The following is a 14,872-nucleotide window of genomic DNA, read 5'->3' on the forward strand; positions in this document are numbered from 1 at the left end:
GTCAAGTTCCTTATCCTCTTTCTGCCTCAGTTTTATAGAGTTAACTCATTAAGTTCTTATGAGGATTAAATGAGGTAATACATGTAAAGCACTTCAAACAGTGCCTGGCATATAGTAAGCACTCAATAAGTGTTAGTTATTGTTGTTCTTATTAGAGGAGTAGTAGTAGTAGTAGTAGTAGAGGTAGTGGGAATAGTAGTATTTGTTGTCATTGCATCCACCTTTTTATACTTAGTATTTTATCAACTTAAGCTAAACTATGTCAGTATGATCACAAATGATATTAAATCAGTTGATATATCTCATTTTAGCTTCTTTACATAATATTACAAGATTTTACACTTGTTTATTAGAGTATAGGATTGTTTCTTCTTAGTGTTTTGCTGTTTATCTCTAAATACTTTTATATTGTTCTTAACAGTGCAAGAGTGTATTTTAAACATAATTTTTCATGAATTTTATTAAACTGTTATTCTATTTTTATTTTAATGCATATATGTAACACTAAACATCACAACTAGACTATAAGTGTTATAAGTATTCAAAATATTAAAAGAGCAATATTTTGCATTGCAAATTCTAATGCAATTGATTTTACTAATTTAATTTCGTTAATAGCAGATAACACTTATAATTAACAGTAGGTGTAACCATGGTTAGTATGTAAGATTTCATCACTTTTAAAATATATTCTATCAATCTGGATAAAATACCTTTCTTTTCAAGGATGTCTCGAATGGAAAGGGATATAACTATGAAAAGACATTTGATAGAAGACTTGAAATTTCGACAGAAAGTAAATTTGGAAAGTAATGAGAGTATCAATGGGATGTTAGAAAATCTTGAAAAAAAGGTATCAATTTTTGTGTCCACTAATGCTAAAATAATCACTTCTAACTACTATTCATTTTCTTAAGATGGCTATTCATTCTAATAAATTTGTAGAAAATATTCATATTAAATAATAAACATACTATTAAATAATTGTTATTAATTTTCTTTAAAAGTGCTTTGATTTTTCAACTCATTGCCCCAAAACTTTGTACATAATGTAGTCATATTCTCTTTCTATTTATAAATATCCCACAAAAAGATAATCAAGCTTAATTTTTAAAAAATCTTTAGTATTTCTGAAACAATAATTACATTTTATTAAATATTTTGTTTTATTTAAAACTACAATTTATAATGATTCAATCAAGCATATATTTCTAAAAAAGAAGAATGACAACCAGTAACTATCAGAAACTCTGTAATTAGTATTACATTTTTTTCTTGTACATACTTAATCCAGCATACCTGGACAGGTCCATGGGAAGGGAGGCGTATTTAAAATAGTTGTATATCTGACCCCAAATTAAAAATCAGTGATGTGGAGAGAGATACTTTTTGAAAGAAAAAAAGGGTGGAGGCACTGTTTTCAAAATTTATAAAGCAACTTGTGCTTTGGCCTTCAGTAAATGTGTCCAGTCCCAGAGAGAGTATCTCCCTTATTTTCCTGGTTGGAGATATAAGTAACTAAAAGCTCAAACTGACATAAGAGAGAAATTTTAAATGAGCAAGAGAAATGTACAGGCATTTTCTCTTGCTTTCTATTCCATGTATCCACATAAATTCTAATTACTCCCTGTATTTTTTTCAGTATTACTCTTTAAATTTTGGTCATTTTTAAACTTCAATAATCATTTCAGATATAATCTTACAGTCTTTGTATAGGCAATCATTTCTTTTTAGTGGCATTAAACTGAAAAGAAAAAATTTCTTCTGTTAGTCTGTACACAATAAATATGTTCCATTACTTAATTTTATCCTACAAAGTATAGGTTAAACATACATTGAAGAGTACAACTAAAGTTACCTATAACTTGACTTCTTAAAGGATCAAAAACAATCATCTCCCAGATAAAGAAGTTTAAGTAGCAATTAAAGATATGTAGTTAAAATAAATAGTGTATGATTAGGTAGAAGACTGTAAAAACAAATATTTGTACAATTTGTGCAGTTTCTGTTTTGACATTGATTTAAGGATGGTTAATCTCATTATTCTATGAGTTCTACAAATCTTGTATCACTTGAATCTCAAAGCATTTATGAGAAAATAAATGGTATTAAACTCATTAATGCATTCATTTGGTTCTCTGTTGAAACAAATAAAGGGTACGACTAGAATGCCTTTCCCAATAGTGATTGTTGTTTTTACTATAGGTGAAGACTTTAACTGAAGAATGTTCCAACAAGAAGGTATTAATTGATTCACTAAAGCAAAGACTTAATGTCGCTGTAAAAGAGAAGTCACAGTATGAACAGATGTATCAGAAAACTAAAGAGGAGTTAGAGAAAAAGGTACATCTTTAGAAGATTTTAGTTTAGAGATGGATTATAACAATGTCTTTTTCAGTTTTAAGCTTGTCATTTTCCCCCCAAAACTACTATGAGTTACTTAAAGATTTAAGGTAACTATAAAGACAACTTACATCTCTACATAAATCACTGAAAATTTGTTTAATATTAAAGATGGTGTTGTATAACAAGACTTTTTTTTATCTCGGTAATTTCTAATAAATGAAAACTATTATTGCAAACTGGCTTTATGCAAGTGGACCTATGTTTTATAGGTCCACTTCGACTGAAACTAATTAAATATTTCCTTTCGATTTACAGAATCTTTTCGTCTACAGTAGTTTCCGTGTCTTTCATGATATACCATTCCTAAAAAGCATAAACTTATTTTGATGATGAATATATGAGAATATGTGCTCAGGATAATTTTGAAAATAAACAAAACAACCATAAGTTTTACCCAAATCCATCAATTATCTATCTATCTATCTTTGTACAGAGAGTAACAGAATACTTTCTATATCTGACATGTATAACTAACTCTTCCAAATATGTATGTGATATTTTTAAAAATTCTGACTTTGATTTTTGCAGGATCTCAAGCTTACTCTCCTTGTATCCAAATTAAATGAGACTGAATCTGCAATGGCAGAAATTGAAACAGCAGCATCTAAGCAGCTTCATGGGTTAGCAGTGCAGAGTGAGCAGGCCCTGGAAGGTGCACAGAAGAAATTGATGTTAGCCAATGACAAAGTGGAAGAATTCACCATATTTGTAAAGGTTTGAATTATTTGTGATTTACTACTTAGTACTTTACTTCCAGCAGAGTAGGCAATGGCCTACTTCAGATCTTTGGGGAATACTTTGAAGTTATTGCTTTTCTAACTCACAAGCATCTTCTCTTACCCTATTTGCCATATTGCTTAAGATTCCTCTATAAAATATTTATTCTTATAGTTTGGGTTTACAATTTGCCACTTTGTTGTTAATATTCCTTTCTTAATGCCATTTTAGTTATCAAGTTCTAATAATCAAATAATCAAGACAGGCTTTAAGATGAAAGAATGAAGTTATTTCCATCATACTCTACTTTTAAAACTTATCCACCCAAGCACAACCAGAAACTATGCTCCATGATCCCCAGTTCACAAACCATCAAGTCAGAGAATGGATAGAGGAATGGTAAATGACTTGGCAGAAAAAGGGGAATACAAGGCAAAGTGCCTGCAGGCAGTGTATCATCTAGAAATTACCTGATGAAAGAACCCCAAAACGGCTCAGGAATTGACTGTCAGGGAACCATCAAGACTGAGGATGAAGGGGAAGTGGAGGAACAGGGTTAAATTAGGTAGTTTGTTTGAAAGTCGTTTTAAGAACCTGTTAGACCCCTGGACTATACTCGCACACCATACAGTCAGGCAGTATCCCACTGCAGAAATTAAGGAGAAACTCTAGATTCAGAGATACTAGGCACTGAGAGAAGAAATCTGGTGCCAACTCTTTTAATCCTACTGTAAGTTGCTTATACCTCTGTGTAGTGCCTTTTATTTTTCCTTGTGTTATAGTTACTAAACAAATCTATTAACTACTAAATAGATTATCATAAGTTCCTTAAAGGCCAGGTCAATATATTATTAATATCTACCTCCATAACATATACCATAATGTCTTGCAAAGAGTAGATATACAATAATGATAAAATTAAATTTCCATTAGGACTTTAAAAATAAGAAGTAAAACAGTTTGCTACAATGGGAGAGAAACTCCTTCCTTTTTCTTCTAAAATTGCAATATTATTTTTGCTCCAACATTTGATAAGATTTAAGTTCCTCATGCTACTTTTTCCTTGGTATTGCATGCATTATTAAAAATTGCTCTAGGGAAGTGGACTTGGCCCAGTGGTTAGGGCGTCCATCTATCACATGGGAGGTCTGCATTCAAACCCTGGGCCTCCTTGACCCGTGTGGAGCTGGCCCATGCGCAGTGCTGATGCGCGCAAGGAGTGCCCTACCATGCAGGGGTGTCCCCCACGTAGGGGAGCCCCACGCACAAGGAGTGTGCCCCATAAGGAGAGACACCCAGCGCGAAAGAAAGTGCAGCCTGCCCAGGAATGACGCCGCACACATGGAGAGCTGACGCAGCAAGATGACACAACAAAAATAAACACAGATTCCCGTGCTGACAACAACAGAAGTGGGCAAAGAAAAAGAACAACACGCAGCAAATAGACACAAAGAACAGACAACCGGGGCTGGGTTGGGGGGTTAGGGGAGAGAAATAAATAAATAAGTAAATCTTTTTTTAAAAATTGGTCTAAATCATAGCAGTAGACATTTATTTGCATTTATAAAAATATTTCAATTCATGGAATCTTTTTTAAAAAAAAAAATGTCCTCCCATGGAATAAAATTTCATCATCACTTAATTTTACCTTTCACAAATAACCTCACCATCATTTTTTCCAGTTATTTAGGCCTTGCCACACATATATATCAAAATAAAAATATATTTATATATATTAATATATTAGTGTTTTCAGTTGGTTCATTTTTCAAAGTTTCTCCATCTAGGTGGGTCAGTACTTTGGCATCACTTAAGCCCCTAATAGAGAGGTACTCTGCCCAACATATATTCAAATATTTTAAAATCCCCTTAGGCATTGTGCTACCTTGACATCTCATGAAATTGGGAGAGCCTCAAATGGCCTAACCCCAAAAGTTCCCCAACCTACTTTACTCTCAGGGATAAGGTGTCCTAGCCAAACAATTTTCCTTATCAAAATTCCAGGTGTAGTTTCTGCTTATTCCTGAATAATTGGTTTGTATTCCCTGCCAGTCCTTGGCATTATACAAACAAGCCAAGCATATCCTCCCTCAGGAACCAGAGGATACCCTGCCCTCTTGATACTACAAAGCCTGCTTTCCATAGTCCCCGGTTGTTCACACTGTCCCTGAGTACATGAGTGGCATGCAGTAGCCATGAGTGGCATGCGGTGTCCTCCTCCCTCAGCCTGTGAGCATATGTGACAAATAGACTGCTGTCAGTCTCATTTGTCCAGTGTCAGATGTCATGTGTTAGGCAGCCCCACAACACGAGGGCAGAAACCCCTCCCTCAACAGAGCGAAGAGGAGGCAAATAAAACAGGCATTTATCTTGGTAATAAGTAACAACATTTCTTGGTTTGTGCATTGAATATAAGTTAGCAAATAACTATCTATAATGCCGTATTTTTCATTCCCCTAAAAATAACAGTATACAACATTTTATGACACTGTTAATAGTAGCCAATTTAGAACAAATCCTTTATTTTGCTTCTTTGAAAATCATGTACAATTTAGGAGTTTTTTCATTTAAAAGGAGTGGAATAAAACATTTTATCACTTTTATCTGAAACAAAGGTTTCAACTGGTATGAAAGTAACACAATAATGCTTACTGCGGAGGACCATATATGATTGCAGAACATTAGTTATAGTAAATGTAATTTACCTTTCCCAGATTTAAAATGCCATTTTCTGCCAAATGCTTGTTGAATAGTCTCATTGTTTAACTTATAAGGAACACTCTCATTGAATATCCTTGTTATTTTGCTAATAATGTAGAACCTATCCTGGTATGACTGTTAGCTTTACAAACCACTCTTTTCTTGTTTTATATTCAGATTACACTTTCGTTTGTTGCATTTTTAGCCAAATGATGTAAGTTGAAATACATAATCATAAGATGTATTCAAACTGCTGGTTATTGTTTTTCCTGAAATATTTTCTAAATGTGCCATTTTCATACAGAAAGTTTAAAGAGAACCAGAAGTTTTTACAATGGAAAAGTGCATTTCATGACTTGATATCTGGTTATTATACACCTAATGAAGTTTCATGATTTTCATGATAATGTAATGAATGTACTTCTCCATGTAAGCTAGTTTAGCAAAAATTATCTTTCAAAAAACAAACTATTGGTACCTAGGGGTGTGAATGCTATTTAATGATACATAATTATTTAAGCTCTAGTTGTTCAAGAGTGACATATTTCTCCTTCACAACGTTCTCCAACAATGACATAGAGTTTAGATGTCTTAAGAGATAAATTCAGAATTGTGTTGGTTTCATGGATTTTTTCCTTAACGTTTTTATTTTGAAATAATTACAAAATTAAAGGACAGTTTGAAAAAAATATAAAACCCTAGAAATCTCCAACATACTCCCCCAGGTACTCAGATACACCAATTTTAACATTTTGCCACATTTGCTATATCATTATTTCTATCTATTACTCTACCTTGCTTGATAGTGTCTGTTCAACTCACTCTATCCATTTATCTATTTTCTAAACACCTGAGAGTAGGCTGTATGCATTATGTTCTTTGAACACATAAAGCTTCCGTGTACATTTCCTGAGAACAAGTATATTCACTTATGTAAACACCTTAAATATAGTCATCAAGGTCAAGCAGTTTAACACTGATAAAACTTACAGTCTATATCTGAGTTTTGTCATATGTTCCAATAATGCCCTATTGAGCCTTTTATTTCCTCCATTATTATATCCAGTCCGGGATCTTGTCTTGCATTTACTTGTCATTGTCCCTTTCGTTACTTTCTTTTTTAAATTGTGGAACATAAATACAACAAACTTTCCCATCTCAACCACTCCCAAGCATACAATTCAGTGAATTTAATCACATTCACAATGTTGCGCTACCCTCACCGCTATCCATTTCCAGAACTTTCCCATCTCCCTAAACAGAAACCCTGCATATGTTATTCCTTAACTTTTCATTTCCTTCCCAGCATTCCCCTATAACCTGTTCTCAACTTTTTGCCTTTATGAATCTGCACATTCTAGCTATAACATAAGTAGGATAATGCAATGTCTGTCTCTTTGTATCTGTCTTATTTCACTCAATCTGATGTCTTCAAGGTTCATCCGTGTTGCCACTTGTATCAGGACTTCATTCCTTTTTAGGGCTGAATAAATTCCATTGTATATATGCACATTTTGTTTATCAATTCATCTGCTGATGTACATTTAGGTTGTATCTACCTTTTGGCTATTGTGAGTAATGCTACTATAAATATAGGTATAGAAATATCTGATGAAATCCCTGCTTTCAATTCTTTGAGTATATACCTAGAAGTGGGATTGTTGAGTCATATGGTATTTCTGTGTTTAACTCTTTGATGAACCACCAAACTGTTTTCCACCGTGGCTGCTCCATTTTGCATTCCTACCAACAGTGTACATCAATTCCTGTTTCTCTGCATCCTCACCAGCACTTGCTCTTTTTTTTTTTAATTGTAACCATTTAAGTGGGTGGAACATGGTATCTAATTGTGGATTTGATTTGCATTTCTCTAGTAGCGAAAGATACTGAATAACTTTTCATGTACTTTTTTTATATCTTTGAAAAATGTCTATTCAAGCCTTGGCACATGGTTTCCCAATATTTTCTACATTTTTTAATTGTCTTTTCAATTTCCAGATAATTTTGATGAGCAAAAGTCTTTAATTATGATGGTTTTATATATGGTTTTATATATATTCATATACATATATGACATTATAAATAGTTATATATCTTTGCTCATGATTGGTGTTTAGTCTAAAATTACACGAACTAATAAAAGTTCCTCAAGATATTTCCCTATGTTTTCTTTTAAGAGTTTTATAGTTTTGGCACTTATTTTTAGGCCTGTGATCAATTTTGAGTTCATTTTTGTGTATGGTGTAAAGTAGGAGTCCACTTTCATCTTTTGTAGGTAGACATCCAGTTTTCCCAGCACCGTTTGTCAAAGAGAATGTTATTTCCCCCCATTGAGTGGACGTGGCTCCCTTGTCAAAATTCAGTAGGCCATAGATGTAAGGCCATAGATGTTTATTTCTGAACTCTCCATTTTATTCCATTGGTCTATATGTCTATCCTTATGCCTGTACAATGCTGTTTTGATTACTGAAGTTTATGAAAGTTTTAAAACTTTTTCCCCAACTTTTTTCTTCTTTTTTAATATGGTTTTGGCTATTTAGGGTCCTTTGCCCTTCAGTATGAATTTCGTCTGTTTGTTTGTTTTCCTTTATGAGAGAAGTTGTGGGTTTACAGAAAAAATCATGCATAAAATACAATATTCCCATATACTATCCTATTGTTAACACCTTGTTTATCCAGTATTAGTATAGCCACACCCACTCTCTTTTGATTACTGTTTGCATGGAATATTTTTTCCATTCTTCCACTTTCAACCTACTTGTCTTTGAATTTAAGGTAATTCTCTTGTAAACTTAAACTGTATATGTTTTGTCCATGTTTTATGTTTGTGTTCAGGTTTTATTTTTAACCTTCCTTCCTTCCTTCCTTCTTTCCTACCTCCCTCCCTCCTCCCTTCCTTCTCTCGCAGAGCCCCCCCACCCCCACCCCAGTAAATATATGGGTATGTTTGATGGTATCCCACAGATCTCTCTGTTCACTTTTCTTCATTCTTCTATATTTTTTCCTCATCACACAGAATGATTTCAATTGTCTTTTCTTCAGGTTCACTGATTCTTTGTTTTATAAATTCTTATCAACTGTTGAAATTCCCTGGGGGATTTTTAAATATCTCTTGCTGTGGTTTTCACATCTATTTGTTTCCTTTTCATTATTTCTTCTCTTTATTAATATTCTCTTTGTGTTCATTTAGCATTTTCCTGATGTCCTTCTGTTCTTCTGTTCTTTGACCATGTTATCCTTTAGCACTTCGAGCATATCTGAGTCCATTTTTTCTTTGTCTGTTATGTCCCAGTTATGGTCTTCCTCACTGATGGACTGATGGTTTCTAATGCTTTAATGATCTTCTTTGCCTGGGCCATCACTTCCCATTTATTTGTATGTTCTGTAATCTTTTGTAGCATCCTGGGCATTTTTATATTTTAATGTATTATCACTGGAATTTATACTCTCAGGCATCAGTTCTTTAAACTTGTGTCCAGCTGGAGTTATGACAGATTTCCTCCAGTGCCAGGCACTAACAACAAAAAGAAAAGGATAATAGGAAAACCTTTCCAAGTCTTTGCATTTTGGCCTGTGCAGGTGCTCCTTGTCAGAACTTAGCTATCCTAATATTGAGTTTAGAGAACAACCTCAACTGTCACTCCTTTGTTCCAGTGCAACTGTGATTTGACTGTTCTCCTATAGTATTCTATAGGAGAGTTCTGTGAGCTGCCTGTAGGCGCAAGGTAAGCTCTGAATGTCAAGTCTGTCATGTATCTTAGCCCAGTCCTCAGATAGATTGACACAGGCATACATGCACCCTAGTACTTTCCTCCTTCCACAACTGACCAGGAACCTGCCATGGAAATCCAGGCTGACTTCAGGCTGATCTTATGAGAGGGTATGCAGGGACCAGAAAGGATGCCCTGAGTTTTTTTGTATCATTTTTAAGTTGTCTTTTTCTCGATTTAGCACTCACCCTCTTTTTACAACTCTTTAACTATTTTCCAGAACTTTGAGAAAGAGCTTTCTCCCAGTTTTCCCTGGTTGTTCAAAGCTTCTGTGGGGCACAGAGCTTTGGAGCAGCTCACTTTGCCATCTTGATTGGGGTGGGTCATGGCATTTTAATTTGAATAATATTTTAAAGATTGCATAACAGGGAAAGATAAGAGGTATAGATAAACTATCTTAAGTATTCTTTCAGAACTTTCACACTTTGTTTCAGTGTGGCCTTTAGATCCCCTTTCTAAGAATCATCTGATTCTATTGCATAATATTAAAAATACATAACATCAGGCTCCAAATCTATTGAACTAAACTCCTGAAGAATGAGGCCCTATTCATGCACTTATCTCGTTAACTGACTACTGTGCATAATAAAATTTTAAAAACATTCCCTTAAATTGATTTTAAGGATTAAATGTATATAACAAATATATATATCTGGTTTGCATTTAACAGGACCAATAGCAACTCATAACTTGTAATGACAATTTGATGTTGTTTTTCTTAACTGTATTTTAGGGCCAAGATATTGGTGATACTGGCATCACTCTTGCTGCCTAATCCGTTTTTATAATAAAAGGCCACCAGCAAAAATCCTTTGTTGCCAAAGGCAGAAACATTGGCAAACACTGGATGAATATTTGGGTTTTAGGAATGTGTTGATTTTCATCTTTCTCTTTCTTGCACTTAGTGCCATGGGACAAGAACTAAATGCTCAAGATCTGACAGCTGTGACAACATACTATCAATGACTTCCTGAATCCTAGTGTATTAGATCTAAGCTTCCACCTGACATTTAAGACCTCCCATACTCAGATCCTATCCTGCCTAGAGTCTAATCTTCCTTCCCACTACTCTCCAACTTACACCCATACTCTGCTTATTCTGGCCTTTAGTCAAGTTCTCCTTCTCAATTGAAATTTCCTCCCCTTTTGGCTCTGTCATTCAGATTTAGCTTGGTGCCTTCTTCTTTCAAGGATTATTCTTTGAACACTTTGGTTAAGAAATAGAGCTCAACTCCCACTTACTAGTTGCATGATCTCAGGCAGGTTACTTCATTCTTTGTGCTTCAGGTTCCCCATCTATAATATGAATGTAATAATGTAACCTATCTGAGTTAAAGATTTAAATAAGCTAACATAGATATATCTATATCTTAGAACTGTGCTCAGTATACCAGAAGTGCTAAGTGTTGGCTATTTTTATTAGCAGTAGAAGTTGTAGAGGATGATTTTCATTTACCTACTGAACATTTATTACATGTACACCACAAATCAATGCATAGTTGTAAACTCTTGTGTTTTTCTTTTTGTTTCAACTAGATTATAGCCAACCTGAGGGCAGGGACATTGTTGTGTATTTTCCCAAGTAATGGCACATTAAACAGAATACCGGCTCATTAAATTCTTGAGGAATTGATTTTGTATCTGCTCCAATAATGGTGCTGGACAAAAAGTCACTGGTCAAATTGAAAACTCTGTGATGGCAAGAAATACGCACATTCCTTAAAAAGCATTTTTAAGAAATATACATAGTTCCCACATGGAACATTATGATCATCATAACTATTCCGTGCAGAGCTTATTAGACCATCAAGAACACAAAAATACTTAATAAATATTATTAGTAGTATTAATAGTAATAGTGTTTGTTCTGTCCCTGTTGTGGAATCTGCATTCCCTTTAGTCTTTTCATTTATTCATAAGGTACAATCAGATTATAGAGGAGGTGTAGTGGCCATCTGTTCTAGATCTAGTCTTGAATATGGAATTTTGCCTTGGGGTAAAATCAAGTGCTTTGAGCATCTGGGCTGGATATATGTGGCAGATCTGAGATTTTAATTCTACCAATAACTGAATAAAGCACACAAGGGAAATTTCTAGAAGTATTGGCTCAGTATGACTCAGCCTTGATACAAGCTTATTAATGTGCTTATATGTGAGTGTCATAAGCTAGGCTCCATCTTCTCAATGGTTTTTGTTAGCCTCGAAAAAAAAATACCAGCCAGAGAACATTTAGCTGAATGCTTAAATGGTTCCATTATCAATTTGTACTTCCTTTGTTAGGATTTAGTAAGATGTTTTGGACATATAAATTTCTTACTTCTTTAGTGAAAACACTTATGGAACATTATAATTTTATTTTCATATATACAATTATTAATACTTTGGCACTGACACCTTAATTGTGATTTTTAAAAAGTTATATGATATGTTTCAATTTGAATTAACTCCTTCTATCCTGCCATACTAAAAAAGGTAAATAACTGTTTTTAGAGAAAATTTCTTAATGAAAATACTTTGCTTTAAACTTCATAGTACGTAAATTATATCACAATGAAGCTATATAAAAAGTTGTTTTGAAAAAAAACTGCCTTTGTGTAGGTGGCAGTTTCCAAAAGGAAAAAAAAAGAGTTGCTTAAAAATGTATTACAGCCCCTTCCCCCCAAAAAAACCACGATGGTTATGGTCACTCTAGAGTATTTGAATAGCCAATTGTGACCTTTGTCACAATAATCTAATCATACTGAAAAAATTCTAATTAGTCCATAAATTCAGTGAAACCCAAAATTATTTGTAGCTAGCTAACAATTGATAAAAGATTGGAAGCTAGATGTAATAACACTGGAATAGAATAGCATACTCTTTCTCCCTTACACTATTGCTGGGTGGTTTAATAAATTGGAGGTATTACAATGAAAATAGAGTCATTTTAAGTTGAGATGTACATGCAAGAAATTACTCTTAAATATTCTCTCATTGGGGTTATGGTCCATGATGTCCCAACAATTGCAAGAAGGCCTATATAAATTTTGGAAATTCAGCTAACATTTGTTGACTCTTACTTTGTGCTATACAGTGTTTCTAATTACATTGAAAATAAAGTGTTAGCCAAGGACCATTTTTTCAACTGATGAAAATTTAGTGACACATCTTAAAGCTTCTAAAAATTTTAACAGTGGAATATTTAGAGGATTTTGCCCTGTTTGGGGGCTTTAGCATTGCTTAGAAAGAAACTGAACAGATTGTGCACTGGTGAGAGAATGAAACTTTGTAATAGATAGAAGGGATGTAAAAATGCAGATGGAAGTAGCGACTAGAGTTGAAAACAGGCAGGGTTAGTTAAAGAAAAAGAAAGAAATAACGCTAAAATCCAATATATAAACATAAGGCAAGTGTGATCACTTATATATATAAACTTAATTGGATCTGTGAGTGGAAGGTAAAACATTTCAATGAACTTAGTGCAATGGAGACTCTACTATATAGTTTAAACATAATATGGAATACATCATTTAGTAACTGTTGCTCATTGTGTAGGCTACCTAATGCTGGTTGGGTCTATCTTAATTGCATCTCTTTTTAATGGTATTTGAATGGGTATGGAGGTGGAGTCTGGAATCCCTGTACTCAACTCTATTTACAAATTCCCTTGGGATGCATAAGATGCAGAAATTATTTAAATAGATCTCAGAGGCTCACTGGAACATATAATCACCCACCCAAATCTTTTTATACTTCGTTGTAGAATGTTATTCATATAACTTAGCATTTGGCTCACTATATTTCTCTCCAACACAATTCTTTTATGATATTTGGTGACTTCATATCCATGAAGATCATCCAAGCCCTTGGCCTCTCAGTTCTTTGGTATCTTCAGTTATATTTACTAGTCCCATGATTATACCCCTGTTTAGAAGTTCCTAACAAAGGAAATTACAACCAACTTTAGAGAACATTTGATAATGTATATGGGTGCTTTTTGATGTCACACTGACTGGGAGATTCTACTGGAATTTAATGTCAGGAACCAGGAATGCCAAACATCCTTCACTGTGAAAGACATTTCCACATAGTTAACACTTGTTATCTCCAAAATTCCAGAAATGGCTTCTTTGAAACATTACCCTTGGCCTTGCCATTACCAATGACTGCATCAACTCCAAAATCTCTATTTCAGACATTTTATTCTCTGACCACTATTTCTTCTTGTACCCACATTACAACAATTATTTGATCTTATTATATCCTCAAATTTATTGGCCTTACCTCTTTTCACTATTACCTGTCCCCCTCTCTCCATCATGTTCTTGTCACCCTCCTCCTTCATCATGGATTCCTTGTTCTATTATGATCACTTTCTTACCTATATCCTCAAACTCCTCATCTGTCCCTTGGTCATAGTCACATAGGAAAACAAACAAGCAAACAAAAAACCTAGATTATTGCAAATCTTTGACTACTTTACTCCTGGATCCAAGGAGCTGAATGTAACCAAATCAAAGCACAACCATGCTAAATGGTCTTAATTTAAATTAGTAATCAGGAACCTCAGCTCTATCTTCTGAGACTATTACATTTTTTCCAGTATATTCAGTCTCCCAGTTTCTCAAACAGTCCTCCTAGCTTCTCAATCCTCTTAAGTATTCCCTCAACTTTAGCTCCTTAATCTCAACTTATTTCAATGAGAAAAGAGAAGCAACCTGAAAACTTTCCTATTTTATTCATTACCAAACCTTCCAACCCACCTAAATCTGTACTTATGTACTGTACTTCCTGTTACTAGAGATGAACTCTCTGTGCTTCCAACTAAACCTTCTACTTCAATCTGTGCATTGAATTTAATCCCCTAATACTCTTTAGGGCTTTGCCTATGTAATGTCAGCCCTTCATCCTGCATCATCATTTTCCCATCTATATTGGATCACTTTCTTCAGCAAAAAAAAAAAAAAAAAAAAATCGTTTACCTAATTAACATCCTTTGACTCTGTATCTCCCTCTAGCTACCAAACCATTTCTTTCTTCCCCATATAGCAAAACTCTTTAAAAATGACTCCTATTCTCTTCCCTTTCACTTCCTTGTTTCCCATTCTCTTTCAAATCTTATCTAATTAGGTTTTCAAACTTTCTTTATCACTAAATCAGTTCTTTTGAATGTCACCAATAACCTCCATATTGCCCAGACCTTATTTTATTTGAACACAGGCATGTTTGATATTGTTGATGACTTCTTCCTACCTGAAACACTTTGTTCACTTTCTAAGGTACCACACTCTCATGAGTTT

General features: G+C 34.1%; 1 protein-coding gene across 4 annotated transcripts in view; it reads left to right on the plus strand.

The window, feature by feature from the left end:
* The window catches only part of CNTLN (centlein), a 425,457-nt gene that overhangs the window by 375,299 nt on the left and 35,286 nt on the right, over positions 1-14,872 (plus strand). For all 4 annotated transcript variants that reach the window (XM_058301902.2, XM_058301903.2, XM_058301901.2 and 1 more), the window contains 3 exons: positions 727-853; positions 2,206-2,343; positions 2,935-3,120. In XM_058301902.2, the coding sequence (XP_058157885.1) occupies positions 727-853; positions 2,206-2,343; positions 2,935-3,120 (451 nt within the window). The remainder of the gene's footprint in view (positions 1-726; positions 854-2,205; positions 2,344-2,934; positions 3,121-14,872) is intronic.

Source organism: Dasypus novemcinctus, chromosome 8, assembly GCF_030445035.2.
Source record: "Dasypus novemcinctus isolate mDasNov1 chromosome 8, mDasNov1.1.hap2, whole genome shotgun sequence".
In the NCBI taxonomy this organism is placed as follows: Eukaryota; Metazoa; Chordata; class Mammalia; order Cingulata; family Dasypodidae; genus Dasypus; species Dasypus novemcinctus.